General features: G+C 42.3%; 4 protein-coding genes across 4 annotated transcripts; 3 read left to right on the forward strand and 1 right to left on the reverse strand.

Annotated features, from left to right (window-relative positions):
• The first annotated feature begins 289 nt into the window (after positions 1-289).
• LOC123470439 lies at positions 290-1,816 on the forward strand. Its single transcript, XM_045170701.1, has one exon. The coding sequence runs from the start codon at positions 290-292 to the stop codon at positions 1,814-1,816; it is 1,527 nt and encodes a 508-aa protein (XP_045026636.1).
• Positions 1,817-1,831: 15 nt separating this feature from the next.
• Positions 1,832-2,983, forward strand: LOC116927549. The gene has a single exon (XM_032934584.2). The coding sequence runs from the start codon at positions 1,832-1,834 to the stop codon at positions 2,981-2,983; it is 1,152 nt and encodes a 383-aa protein (XP_032790475.2).
• Positions 2,984-4,309: 1,326 nt separating this feature from the next.
• On the forward strand, positions 4,310-5,411 carry LOC123470440. The gene is made up of 5 exons (XM_045170702.1): positions 4,310-4,389; positions 4,458-4,601; positions 4,671-4,838; positions 4,898-5,120; positions 5,184-5,411. The coding sequence occupies exons 2-5, from the start codon at positions 4,507-4,509 to the stop codon at positions 5,409-5,411; spliced, it is 714 nt and encodes a 237-aa protein (XP_045026637.1). The 5' UTR covers positions 4,310-4,389; positions 4,458-4,506.
• A 2,299-nt stretch (positions 5,412-7,710) lies between these two features.
• LOC123470302 lies at positions 7,711-9,473 on the reverse strand. The gene is made up of 4 exons (XM_045170456.1): positions 9,134-9,473; positions 8,751-8,922; positions 8,542-8,686; positions 7,711-8,471 (listed from the first exon to the last, which is right to left on the reverse strand). Exons 1-4 carry the CDS (start codon positions 9,468-9,470, stop codon positions 8,283-8,285), a joined length of 843 nt encoding a protein of 280 aa, XP_045026391.1. The 5' UTR covers positions 9,471-9,473; the 3' UTR covers positions 7,711-8,282.
• Positions 9,474-14,346: the final 4,873 nt, after the last annotated feature.

The following is a 14,346-nucleotide window of genomic DNA, read 5'->3' on the forward strand; positions in this document are numbered from 1 at the left end:
GGAGCACGGGCAATTGATAAGGTTCCTCTGGGTCGATGATCCTAACAAATCCCAGCCTAAATTCATCGAGTATCGATGGAAAAGAGTACCGTTCGGGCTGTCATGCAGCCCGTTCATTCTCAAGGCTGTTATCCTCAAACACCTGAAAGGGTTTGAAGGAATATACCCCGAGACAGTGCGGCAGCTACAACAGCAGTTGTACGTTGACGACTGGCTAGGGGGGGAGACAAATGTGGATGAAGCGGAGAAGCGTATTCGCGAAGCGATTACGATCTTCAAAGCCGCAAAGATGGAGTTGTGCAAATGGACCTCCAATAGTGCAGAGTTGATTAAGAGACTGCCGGAGGTCCAATTCAAAGAGACGGTCACAAACGTGACAGCTGAGGGCAAGTCAGCCACGAAAGCCTTAGGGGTGATCTGGGATCCCGCGTCGGACAAAGTCAGGTTTGATCCGGCGCAGGTACTCAGAGAAGCCCGCGAAATTGGTGACAGACCCACCAAACGGAAGCTTTTCAGCCTGGCACTGAAGATCTTTGACCCTTTGGGTCTCATCGCTCCGGTGACGTTGGTGGGGAAACTCATCATGCAAAAGGTGTGGTTGGCGGGCTCAGGATGGGATGAGCCCATTCCAATCGAGGTGATACCTCACTGGAAAACATTCATTGATGGGATAACAGAGCTGAGGAATACCTGTCAACCCCGATGGTCGGGAGATCATGAAGGGAGACTCCATCTTTTCTGCGACGCAAGTAACGACGCCTACAGTGTGGTGGCGTACTTGCAGAGAATCGATGGGGAAGACCCAGTGATGCTGTGCAGCAAAACGAGAGTAGCGCCGGACCCTAAGAAATCAGTCTCGATCCCGAGGCTGGAGCTTCTGAGTGGGTTACTGGCTGCGAGGCTCGGGAGCTACGTCGAGAAAACGACGGAAACAGTCATCAAGAGAAAACTTCTGTGGACCGACTCGGAGATAGCCTTCTGGTGGATGAAGGGCGAGGCTGGTCGGTGGAAGCAGTTTGTTTACAATAGGGTGACAGAGATAAGACAGACAGTGGAAACTGAAGAAATCAGGCACTGCCCAGGGTTACAAAACCCGGCGGACGTAGCATCCAGAGGAGCTACGGCCGCGCAGTTAAACGCACAAAAGAGTTGGTGGACTGGCCCATCTTGGATGGGGAAAGAGAAGGAGTGGCCCCAGTCACCAAGCTCAGCGACCGAGCTCCAATTACAGGAGGTCTCGGTCGAAGAAAAGACAGTCGAAGTAACGCAATGCGCGATATCAATCGAAGCAAAGTGGTACGAAAGATTCAGCTCCATGCGAGTCACGGTAAGAGTCTTGGCCACGATGCTAAGGGCCATAAAAAAGTTCAAAGGCCAAGATAGTCCGGAAAGCCCGGCTGCAACGGTCAGACATCGGGGAAGAAGGTTGAAATTCCCCGTGTTGACAACAGAAGAGACTCGAGAGGCAACGATCGAGCTCTACAAAGAAGCCCAGGTGACTCACTACGGAGCAGTGGTGAAGAGCTTTAAAGCTGGGAAAACAGAAGTCCCACATGAGTTGAGGAAACTCGGCCTCGTGTGGGACAGCAAAGACGAGTTAATCAGGTGTCGAGGCCGGCATCTAAATTGGATGGAATACAATAAAAAAGCAGCGCTCATTCTGCTACCGGCCGAACACATCATAACAAAGACACTGATTGAACAAACGCATCTTCGGTTGAAACATACCGGAGTGAAAACCATGATGGGGGCACTCAGAACGGATTTCTGGATTCCGAAGATGCGGCAGACCATCAAAAAAGAGACAAGCAAGTGAACGAGATGCCAGAGAATGGACTCGAGACACTTCGATGAAATACCGGCGCCCCTACCGTTGGACCGCCTGCAAATGTCGAATCCGTTCACGAAAACGGGGGTAGATTTCGCAGGCCCGTTCCCAGTAGAGTCGCCGGCAAATAGCGGCCACAAGACGAAAGTATACGTGTGTCTCTTCACCTGCACCATAACTAGAGCTGTTCATCTCGAAGCTACGACCGACCAGGAGATCTCCACGTTTATCTTCGCGCTAAGACGATTCTTTGCACGGAGAGAGTACCCAAGGGCGCTCTACTCCGATAACGCAGGAACGTTAACGCTGGCTGCTAAGTACCTCAGAGCAGCGTACAGAGACAGCAGAGTGTTTAACACCCTGGTTGATCTCAACATAAAGTGGAGGTTCTCGCCGAGTTTGGCCCCTTGGTGGGGCGGATTCTGGGAGAGGATGGTGCAGACATTTAAACGGCTGCTATATAAAACATACGGAAGTGATTGTATGGAATACGATCTATTCCAAACGGTGTTGACGGAGATCGAAGATACCATCAACACCAGACCGTTGACATACGTGGCAGAAGACGATACGGAGCCGCTAACACCCAAGCAATTGGTCACAGGCTACCGACAACAGCAGCATCACCCGGTCGATGACGAGGAGAGAGAATACTCGGACCGGGTGACACTGACAAAGAGAGAGAGGCTCAGGAGAAACCTAGTCGCTCAATGGTGGAAAGATTTCTACACGGAATATGTGATGGATCTGGAGCAGTTTCACTGTCCAACTCCAGGTCATACGAAAGAAATTGAGCTGGGACAAGTCGTGTTAATTCACGACGAGTCAGCCAAAAGAACGAGATGGAAGTCCGGGAGAGTAGTAAAACTAATCCCCGGCAATGATGGAAAGACCAGGCGTGTGAACGTCTTGATCGCAGATAAATTCAGAGGAATAGGGTCGACCATGATAACGAGAGACCCAAAGAGTTTATATCCGTTGGAGCTCCACGCGGGCCAGATAGACGATGACCATCGGAACACAGGACCCTACGAAGACAGTGAGCTTTCGTCAACTCAGTTAGACCAAGGTCCAACGGAAGGGGTGTCGGAAATTCCGATGGACGAAGCTCACAGCCATCGTCAGGGTGCCAACCCTTTGGCCGAAGAAGGCTAGACTCAGACGAGTCACCCTCGGTGGATTGCCGCGCTACCGAGGGTAAGGAAGTCCATTAGCGGAAGCAAGTGACTTAAGACGGCCTACGGCTCGCAAGAGCCGTAGTATGGAGGCTGGAGCTCGAGACAGTGATATTGGAAGTAGCTGAGTGCTTTTCCATATATATGGAGACACCTGTTGAGGGTGAAAGGAACGACGAGGGTTGAACTCATTGAGGCGGAGCCTGCAGAGTTCATCCCGCCAGAATATAGGTTGAAGTTCCCGCAGGGTTATCGAGAAGTTCACTGATCGATAGCCGGCAATCATCAGCAGCGGTGCCCTCTATTCCTGGATCGGACGACCCAACAAATTAGACAACGGTGTAGTTTTTCTGTGTATATAAAGGGCCGTCGTGCCATGTTAATACACTCACTTTCTCACCGAATTACTTGTGTGCAGTCTTTGTTTCCTGCTCCAGTAAATTGTCTTGTAAGGTTTTCAGATCCCTCGCCGCCGCCTTCCTCCAGCTTGCCAGCCGCCGCCTAAGACGTGCCAGCCCGCGAAAGAAGCAGCTCTCGAGACTTCTCCTCCAACCGCAAAAGAGTAATACTCAGCGGTAGTGAACGCTGTTAAGCCCGATAAGGCTTAACAGAAGCGACCGTGCTATTAGCCCGACAAGGCGAACCAGCCATCGCCGGACTCATCGACGCAAGCCCGATAAAGGCGAACGTTGTGGTCGTTAAAACAAGTGTTACGGCACTAGATAAAAGTTACCCAAAGGAAAAGGTATACAGTCTGGCAGGCTCACCCCCGTAAGTCCCGACTGACCTTCTGCGCCAGCAGTAATCTGGCCCTGCGGGATAAACAATCCTGAAAGTTCTACCACTAGTTTATTTGAAACTGGCTTTTGACACAAGAAATGGCGTCTGCCTTTACACAGGGAAAAATTCTAACAAAGGCTATTGCCGATATCGGCCACCAAGAAGGCTATGCTTGGCAGCGCCCCTGGCGGCCTACACAAGGTTTACAATTATAACATAAATTATAAATAAAAAACAGTAGGCCGTCTGACGGGCCTTCAAAACTTGGATACTCTTTCTTCTTGTGGGTTTTTACAATCCGCAACAGATCTCGAGAGAACTAATCAAGATTAGTCAACCAAGTAATACACTATGTTCACCTGAAATCCTTCTTTCATGCCTTTTCTTTTTAAGTAGACATTCACCAAGAAATGAAAAGATAATTATGCATAAATTTAAGACAAATAGTAACACAGTATTATTATTTATGAATGATAAATATTTGGAAAATTTTGCCCACAAAATTTTGCCCACAAAATTTAGGCCACCAAGATTGACAAGGAGAGAATATAGCTCTCGTGCTGCATTATCTGTCTGGCATGGTGATGGGCTACATACATTCATTGAGTAAGATTTGATTTAACTATAGTGTACTACTCAAAACTGTTGTATTTACTTGTAATACAAAATCATAGCTATGGTATCATTATCTTTGGGTGGGTGGATGGACATTCCCACGCAGTAATGAATATGGAAGCAAAAACTAACAATAGAGCAAGCACAGCGCTCGAGGTGTTCTTGACTGCAGTCAGTTACTATGGCTGTCCTTCTAGAGTCAGGTAACATTATTTAGTTTAAGGCTTTATATTTAAGCAAAATTATTACATTTTATTAACCATAACAATTAGAACCGACCACGGAGGAGAGAATATAGAAGTGGGGCGATTCATGATCGAAGTTAGAGGACCAAATAGAGGGAGTTTTTTGACGGGGAAATCTACCAGAAACACTCGTATCGAAAGGATGTTGGTTGATGTGAAAAAGGATGCCACTCATCCTGTTAAGTTACTCTTTCAGTAATATGACGTTATAATTTACATTTCTAAAGCTATATAATATTTGATCAATGATCCAGGGAACTTCAGAGCTCTGGTTTGTTGGACGTAGGCGATGAAACAGACATTTATTGTCTCCAAGTCGTCTTTATTCCTCTGCTGCAGGTCATTTTAAATGAGATGATGGTGGCTTGGAATTGCCATTCAATGCGAACAGCAAAAGGGACTTCCCCCAATAAGCAATTTCTCCAAAGTCTCTTTAAATTACAGCAGCAAGGAAGAGAATTTACGGAACTCAAACAGGTATTTTTTATATTAGCTTTCAAGCTTTGCACATAGGTGCAATTAACTTTTTACTTCGTTCAGGACATTGAAATGCCCATTGGTTTTGTCGTGGAAGACGTTCTAAGGGAAAACCAAGTTCATGTTCCAGAGATTGACATTCCGGAATTGAGTGATGCACAGAGGGAAAGGATTTATAGGCGTTATAGTGTGCCTAGTGACAGCACATCAAATCGTCTTGAAATAGCAAGGACAAATTACTTGCGTGCTCGCCGATTCATTCGTTTTTGTTTGGCTGCTGAGGGAAATTGAAGGGTTCAAAATAGCTGTACAACTCTTGTTCCGAAATAACAGATTGTCTATCCAGGCAATAAACCCTCAAATAATAGGACCGCTTTGTATTATCCTTAATGAAGCAGAGTACACCACAATGCCGTAAGTTCCATTGGGCTCTACTGGGTGGATCGGCAAAACATACCTGAACCACAGCTGATGCCATACACTTTAACCAAAAGATTTTAAGAACCTAATCTTTTTAGAGAAGACGAGATGAGCTTTCGTTTTAAGGTTTAGAATGGGGAAGTATTTTCACCTGATGCGGTAAGAAGTCCTTCACCAAGCCATGGTATCAGCATGTCATAATCGCTGCCTTTGTCAATGAATCTCTGACTTGATAAAATTTCCTTGAGCAAAAAAGAAAGGGGTATTTTTCTAATTAGTGCGTTTGATAAGTGGTGTTTGAATGCGTACCTCTACCAACATCGGACATGAAATGTCAATGTAACCTTTGAAACCGAACCAACCGCGATAAAAGTGGTCGTACTTTTTCGGCAATTCAACCGAATTTTTTTGAAGAGAACCTATGTTTAAGTGGAAAAAATTAGACTCGATAAAATCTGCGTTTTTTGGGATTGTGTTGCAAAACTATAAGCTTGAATTCACGATCGTTTTTTGAAATTGTTGTTACTGACGAGTAGATTGCGATGTGGCTTTTGTTTGTTGCACAAAGCAGCTGGAATGTCTCTTGTTGGCTTTAAGGGAATGTCAAAACTAAAGTTTCAAAACAGTTGGATAGACGATAGAGGTCATGTTATCAGACAAGTTTGTTCCAACTGCTTCGCGCAAAAAACCACAATCCCCATGCGCAACAACCGGCTAATTATCCAGTAATTTGCTAATTGCGATTGTGTGAAAACTGCGCAATTTGAGATATACGTTGGTGGCAAAATATACTAGCAGCAAGTCTGTTTTACTTTCTAGATGCTTTGCGTACGAGCCCTAAATATTTAGTTTTTGCCCCGTCCATTTGATCAAGTTGTGTAGCGACTGTTTCGTGTGGGTGTGATTGATGCGACGCTAGACTTTATGTGCCTACAGGAAACTGATAAACCGGTTAGTCTACCCTTACTGGAATTTGACATCGAAGCTAAAGGCCCTGATACAAGTTAGAAGATGAGAGGTTACAAAATGAGGACGCGGCCGCTTTGAACTGGTTGGAGCAAACGGAATAGCCGGATTGTTTGTGACAGACGCGGATAGAAAAAAGAAAAAAAAGGCACTTGTCTCTAATCCACTTTTTAAAAAAAGTTTTCTACGATTTTCACGTCGTACTACGAAGGTGTTGAAAACAATAGCTGTTAGAGTACTTTTAAAAATCACATTATACCATTAGAATTTGTAAACAGCTGATACAGAAAACGGATCAATTCTGTTCTTACCGTATGTGTCGAGGGTAATAGATAACGCGTTACCAAACAATGGCACTTTTGGGGTACCGGAGATAAGATCGATGGTCCTCACGTACAACGACGTTTCCCATTTTAAGTAAAAGAAGAAAGCGACTGTCACTGCTAAGCCAAAAATAACTAGAAACATGTCGTAACTTTGTTTTTGCTTCAGCGAATTGTTTTCAACTAAAGTATTCACGAAGATGGAATAGCACAAGAACCGCCTGCGCTGGAGCATCGATGGGGTCGAACTCGATGCAACTGAAAGGCTGTTTAATTCTAGCTGTAGCCAGCCATAACATGATGATCGCCTTTTTTCCAGAATAGGGAGCTGAAATTGCAGCTGCGTTCGTATTGCTTTTGGCTGGAACTTGCAGCAAGTCTGTTTGGATGCGCAGCGTGTATAAGAAACATTACAGGCGGGGAATACCCTGTCCCTCGTAAGGTTTAAGCCAAGAACCTGAAAACTCTAGTGAAAAGAATGCACGCAGATCCTCAGGCGTTTAACGTGCAGAAAAAGAAGTGGGCGAAAGACATGTTATACGTAATAGTACGAGAATTCGTGTTGTGTTTTGTTGCCCGCACAATATCAATCGAAGCGAAACGAATCTCAATGGTTTTTATCCTACTTGACTCAGTTTCTCACTTGTGTGCAAAGCGCTAGTTTCGTCATCTTTTTTTTTTCATGAAGACGCAAAGCTTTTAATTCAAAATTCCCCTAACTGATAAATCTCGTAAGAGCAGTGGATTTGAAATTGTTGTTGTGTGAGATCAACGAAGAAAATGTCGTAAAGATAATACAGGGCATGTATTGTTGATATCACATTCCGTTTATTTTGTTGTTTGCCAAAGGTTCATGTAAACAAAATGACACAAGTAGCTGGAAGATGACGTATCACGTATATGTCAACGCTTATCTTTCTTGATAATGACTCGATTGCATTTCAATATAAAATTGAGCCAGATATTACAACAAGGGCGTAAACAGCCATTTGTGGCCGACTTGGAAACTAGCAACACATTAATAGTTCATGTAATTACTACATAAATTGAAGAAGAAAGCACGAAATTCAACAAGTTCATTTTAAGATGGCAATGCGATTCAGATCTCAAAGGAATTATCCTTCCCGTCTTCTTTCTAACGACGAAGCAGCCCGGCTGGATCAGCTTATTGGTACACACTGTCAGGTAAGGCTTTGAAATTTTCTTTTTTAAATAAATTAAACATGAATGAACAAACACACAAGTTATATCACGTTATATCACGTTATATCACGTTACATCACACATCTGGATTTGTAAGATTAAAAACTCACACATGGAATTGTGATGGTCTGAATTTTCTTTCGATTTGGCGAACGGAAACAAAACAATATTTACGGGTGCATTGGAAAACCCTTGGAAAGGAGTTTTTGATTTACATTCATAATTGTGCCCTTTGGGATATTAGAACAAACTACTCCTCTTCTTCGTAGAAGTAGAAATCACTGCCATTTGCACCCGTACCGCAACTTGCTTTATGCAAGGCCATAACCATTGGGTCAACCAATTCTTCGCAAACATTACATTTAACGGTCGGCGGCTTTGGGGAAACGTAATCGAAGTTGGCGTTAAATGGTACCAAAAATATTTTCTTTCCAACCGCCTACAAATATTTCCAAATTAGGGAATTTCGCCGGTACATGATAAAATCCATATTTGTAAAATATATCTACCTTGAATTCTTCAGAATTTGGTCCAGAAAGGGGATCAAAAATAAACAGTTTTTGCTTGAGGCCGCCACCACTGCCTGGTTTAGGACTGCATACTGATAAATACGCATTTTCGATACTAAAATACGTTAAAAGAGGCTTGAACAGTCTAAAGGATACGAGAAAAAAAATTATTTCCTATTGAAGTATTGATAAAAACCAAAAATAGCTACCTTGCTAAAAATTTGTATATACATTCACCGTTACCATCAGGAATGCTGTTATCCTTCTTCTGACCCAGTCCTATAAGTTCCAAAGCTCCAAGTTCTTGAGGCTCCGGTGTCTTCAACAGATCAGGGACACCACAAAGTGTGATGGTATACAATTTTCCATTAGACAACAATGCTAAAAATTGGAAGTTGACACATTGTTTAGTTTTAGTTATAAGGATAACCAAACAATATTAAACAACAAAACTGATAATTACCTTTGTTTTTCTTCATTCTAAATTGTAGTTCTGCCTTTGGAGAATGGAAAGGCGTAGAAAATTTGGATGGTACAAATTTCAAAGGTAGGTTAAATTTTGCTTTTTTTGGTTGTAGTTCTTCTGACTCACTTTCTTCACTGCTGCTGGGCACGTCAACATGATTTCTTCTATAACCACTTTTTGATGGCCTAGCTTGTTGTTCAGCAGACGTTGCAGGTTTAGCTTTTTCAATTACACAATCCTGCATTGATTGATTTTGCTGATCAATGAGATTGTTTCTTTGTTGCAAATACTCGTCCCGTTCTTGACGAACAACACGTAGTTGCTCTTGCATGACAACCATGTCCGAATGGATTTCTTGATACCCAATGGACAGTTCAAGAAAGCTGTTGTCACTTTCCAATGACAAATCATCAGCTGAAGACAAAATCTGGCCACCAGAGGGACTCTTCAGTGGTACCCCCATAAAACGAAAAAAAAAAAATTTCATTATAAAAAAAAGTGTCTCATTATAAAAAAACTTTGGCAAAGTTATAAAAAAAAGTGTTTCATTATAGAAAAAAATTGTTCCATTATAAAAAAATTTTGGCAACGTTATAAAAAAAAGTGTTTCATTATAAAAAAAAATGTTTCATTATAAAAAAAATTGGGCAACGTTATAAAAAAAAAGTGGCACAAACGGCGTTCCATATTCGAAATTGTATTCGAAATTATACAGTTTGGAGTTACATCGAATAAGAATAACGAATACGAATAAGGAAAATTATTATTCGACGAATAACGAATAAATATTCGAATTTTTGCGTTATTCTATTCGAAATTTTATTCGAAGGTTTTATTTGACAAAACACTGACCATTCGCACTGAAAACAAAAATCCCCGCACTGAACTTCCCCGATTCATTTATATCAGTGATGGTTAGCGGTGTCCCCGATTAGAATGTGAACAAAACATAAGAATGTGTCCAATGGGTAGGTCTTCTCGGCAAAAAATTTGGATCCGGTGGGTAACGGTTCTTGAGATTTTGTGCCACTACCTACCTGGTTTTCATGTGGGTAACACAATTTCGAAAACCGTTTCCATTACCCGGTTTCAAAACCCGGTTAGCCCCGATTTCCTACCTGATTACCCTGGTATTTCCCTGAAACCAAGTCACGCGCTTTGAATTTACGTCACAAAACCTTTTTTTGCTAATGTCCCTTTTAATTTAACTTGGCGCTTTGCAAGCCACCATTTTCCAAGATGGCGGTGGGTATACCCGGTTTGCCCATCAAATCCGCCCAGCCTACCCATTTTGGCAAATAGGCTACCCGGATCACCCATCGGCAACTATTCTTGGCGACGATCCGCGGGTAACCCGGGTTTTTGAGAACCGGGGCCGAGCCCTACTACCATGCCAGCCAGCCACTAGTAACATAACCCACTGGATGTAATAGTTAAAGCCTGGAGCTTCCCTATCTTGCCCGTTCAATCGTTTTGACGCACTCCCTACCTCCTTTTTCCAACTTGGAATGGACTTTAGCGCGTTCTACTGGTGTCGAAGAACAACATTTTTCAAAATATAAACATGCCGTTTTTACAAATACTTCGCTAAATATATAACAATTGTGTTTTACGTTTATTTTCAAATTTTTTCTTTGTTGTATGAATAAAAATGCAATGTCATTATTTTTTGAAATTTTCGTTTATTTAATGTAAATATTGTATAAAATGGTGCTAACACTGAAAAAAAAGGCAAGAATCAGATAGGGTCTGAACCTAATACCAATTCTCATTTCATGCACTTGTTATTCGCGTTAACCACTCAGCTATGCTATACCTGAAATATATGATATAACTAATAAGATAACTCTACTACTAATAAGAATCATAATTAGTCTTTTTGGATTGAAAATTTTTTATTCTTGATAATACAGGGCCTTTCCGTAATTTGACGTTTAGCAATTAATACAAATAATAATAATAAATAATTAACACAAGATAAAATTGATGCTTAATAATTTTTGTTTACTTATATCCTTGTTATTCAATTAAACAGGAGAAGACTTGCAATGAAAAATATTCCAAACCCGTAACTTTTGTCTTCAATTTCAACACTTTCAACAACAAAAAAAGAACTCTAACATCAAAACGCTAAAACGACAACTAACTGTTATGTTTGTTTTTTGTTTTGTTAACGATTGTTCAATGAAGTTCCAAGAATCTTTGGTGGTGGTGCTAGTGTCCATTCGAGAATAAGCTCCTCCCATCGCCGGAGGGGTGAGTCACTTTTACAGTTCTAGACTTCAGGCTTGAACTATTACAACCAGTGGGCTATGGTATTACATATGTAACAGAGAGTTAAGCTGAGGAATTGAGCAAGGGTAAATGTGAATTGCCTCTCAGTCTGGCATTGCTTCATTATGTTATAATATTTCATTTATAAACTGTATGTAATTGTTATTTCGACCGCTAGAATGCGCGGGCATGCACTCAGCGCCGAAATTATTCCGATTAAGCCACGCCCCTCATTGTATCCCTATAAATTGCGCCCTCACTCATTTTTCGCGCCAGTTGCCGCTGAAGAGTCGTAAGAGTAAGAGCTACGGTCGGTAGGCTCTCGGGTTTTTTGCGACCAAGTGTCAAATAAACGAATTTGTATTGCCGCACACAAATACGCAATCGAAAATAAATACGAAAATTACTTTTCGAATATCGCCAGTGCTGCGAGCATAACGAGGTAGATGCCAACTAAGAAGCCAGTAGGGTCTATATCCACATTCATTGTTGAAATAAGTAAGGCACACAACTTTCAGGATTGATTATCCCGCAAGGCCAGATTACTGCTGGCGCAGAAGGTCAGTCGGGTCTTACGGGGGTGAGCCTGCCAGACTGTGTGCCTTTCTTTCGGGTAAACTTTTGTTTGGTGCCGTAGCACTTTATTCAACGACTACTGCGTTCGCCGTTATCGGGCTTGCGCTAGTAAGTCAAACGACGGCTGTTCGCCTTTGTCGGGCTAGAGCACGGTCAATCCTGTTATGCCTTATCGGGCTTAACAGGGTAAACGGCATCAGAGTATTACTCTTAAGCGGTGGAAAGGAGTCTCCGGATGGCGGCTCGGTCGCGGGCTGGCACGTCGAAGGAGGCGGCTGGCAAGCTGGAGGATGCGGCGGCAGGCGGACTTCTGACCTTTTCTGAAATAGAACGGGTTACAGGAAATGACTTGACTTGACACGGGCAGTTCGGTGAGAAAAGTGAGTGTATTAACATGGCACGACGGCCCCTTATATACACAGAAAACTACACCGTTGTCTAATTTGTCCGGTCATCCGATCCTGGAATAGAGGGCACCGCTGCTGATGATTGCCGGTTATCGATCAGTAAACTTCTCGATAACCCTGCGGGAACTTAACCTATATTCTGGCGGAATGAACTCTGCAGGCTCCGCCTCAATGAGTTCAATCCTCACGTCGTTCCTTTCACCCTCAACAGGTGTCTCCATATATATGGAAAAGACCTCAGCTAGTTCCAATGTCACAGTCACGAGCTCCAGCCTCCATACTACGGCTCTTGCGAGCCGTAGGCCGTCTTAAGTCACTTGCTTCCGCTAATGGACTTCCTTACCCTCGGTAGCGCGGCACTCCACCGAGGATGACTCGTCTTAGTCTAGCCTTCTTCGGCCAAAGGGTTGGCACCCGGACGATGGCTGTGAGTTTCGTCCGTCGGAATTTCCGACAACAACTATAGTATTATAAGTAACGCAAGAAATTAGAACCCACAAACAGTAAAAACATTTTATGTGTTTAAATTTATACCTGGAGAAAGAAGACAAGCACGCCCAATGTAAAATTGATCATCCTATTGAATCTTTCTATTCCCGAACCACAGTCGTCTAAGACTTCTTCCGGATCTGGGACAAGCTGTGAATTTTTTGGTTCGTCACTGCCCATCTCAGTCATGGGAATGTTAGTTTCCTCAGTCATGGGGATTGATAGAACTGTTAGCCAGACAGTCTTTGGATAATCCCAGTCAAAGCCACTACATTTAAGGCCCCTTTTATCTATGGTTAATGCGCCTTTCTGGTTCGACTCGGTTGGTTTTCGAGCGACGGGGAATGATTTTTCAGTAACGTTCGAGACACTTTCTGCACCGTTGCCGCGAAAAAGAGAAGTCAAGTAATCGAAGATTTTAGTAAACATTTCTTTTTTTTTTTGAAATGCCGAATGATTTGATTCAAATGCATTCGGCTCTACTTCAGTATTCCTGTAGACACAAGACCACTGATAGAACTAAATTTGGACCAATAGTTCCAGCTATTTGGAAAAGTATCATTATTTCAGACATTCTCCATGCGCCATTAGATTTAAAACTATTTTTCGCATATATTTCGTTATATTTATAGTTTGTTTAACAATTATGTTTATAAACTAATTTAGAGTTATTCATGACGCCCGACAACGCCCACAAGACAATTGTGGTTGTCTCCGACTTAATTCTGCCGTAACAAAAAGGAAAGATACAAACAAAATTCTAGTATATTCGCCTAACACTTTGAGTTCTTCTTTGATAAAGAGAAAGATGCCAACAAGCTTATCTGGTTATCCCAGATCGTTATTAAAAACTCATTTAATATAATTGTTGTGAAGCACGACACAAAATACACGATAAATTAACGAATTTGTATTGCCGCACACAAATACAAATAGACTAAGAGACAGCTGTCAAGTGATGTCAAACCTAAGGGCAAAAGGTTTGACAATTCTTATCGATAGATGGGGTTCTCACTAATAATAAAACCAATCTCTGTCGGCTGACATCGGCCGCGTTCACCCGTGACGCGTCGTCAAAGTCGGCGTGAATGACGGCTTTTGTCAAACCAAGCGGCAAGGATAAAACTTATACCATTAGATTGGGGAAATTACGCTGATTCTTAGGTTGTACGAACAGACGTTTTTTTTTGCCGTTTTAAGGACAAACAGACGTTTTGAAATTGGGCCAATTTGACTGTTTTCGTCAAACTTAGCGGCAAATAAACCAAAAACACCATAAAATAGCCCAGTTCCTCCTGATAATTATGGTATAAGAACAGACGTAATTATTGGCCGTTTTATAGGAAACAGAATCAGTTAAACTGCTAGATTTGTCCTGTCAGACGTATTTATTTAACAATGGCAACACCGCATCCCACCCGCCTTATTCGAAAATATATATTTTTTTACAATTTTTTACAACTGCAACTCATATAATTTTTTACGATATAATTATCTTTTCACGCCATAATTTTTTTTTACTTATATATATTTGTAAAGTTTGGCAGCGTTCCTTGAGCTGTCTGCTATTCCGTTAATTAGTGTGTTACTCTG

This window comes from Daphnia magna, linkage group LG3, assembly GCF_020631705.1.
Source record: "Daphnia magna isolate NIES linkage group LG3, ASM2063170v1.1, whole genome shotgun sequence".
NCBI classification, from domain to species: Eukaryota; Metazoa; Arthropoda; class Branchiopoda; order Diplostraca; family Daphniidae; genus Daphnia; species Daphnia magna.

What these genes read in the sequence shown, in the direction of transcription:
- LOC123470439 (XM_045170701.1), top strand. Translation starts at nt 290, where the DNA reads ATGGAGTTGTGCAAATGGACCTCCAATAGTGCAGAGTTGATTAAGAGA.
- LOC116927549 (XM_032934584.2), top strand. Translation starts at nt 1,832, where the DNA reads ATGGACTCGAGACACTTCGATGAAATACCGGCGCCCCTACCGTTGGAC.
- LOC123470440 (XM_045170702.1), top strand. Translation starts at nt 4,507, where the DNA reads ATGAATATGGAAGCAAAAACTAACAATAGAGCAAGCACAGCGCTCGAG. An exon ending in GGCTGTCCTTCTAGAGTCAG is followed by an intron (nt 4,602 to 4,670) that starts GTAACATTATTT and finishes CATAACAATTAG; the next exon opens with AACCGACCACGGAGGAGAGA. An exon ending in AATTTACGGAACTCAAACAG is followed by an intron (nt 5,121 to 5,183) that starts GTATTTTTTATA and finishes TACTTCGTTCAG; the next exon opens with GACATTGAAATGCCCATTGG.
- LOC123470302 (XM_045170456.1), bottom strand. Translation starts at nt 9,470, where the DNA reads ATGGGGGTACCACTGAAGAGTCCCTCTGGTGGCCAGATTTTGTCTTCA. An exon ending in GCCCAGCAGCAGTGAAGAAA is followed by an intron (nt 8,923 to 9,133) that starts GTGAGTCAGAAG and finishes TCCAATTTTTAG; the next exon opens with CATTGTTGTCTAATGGAAAA. An exon ending in CAAATTCTGAAGAATTCAAG is followed by an intron (nt 8,472 to 8,541) that starts GTAGATATATTT and finishes AAATATTTGTAG; the next exon opens with GCGGTTGGAAAGAAAATATT.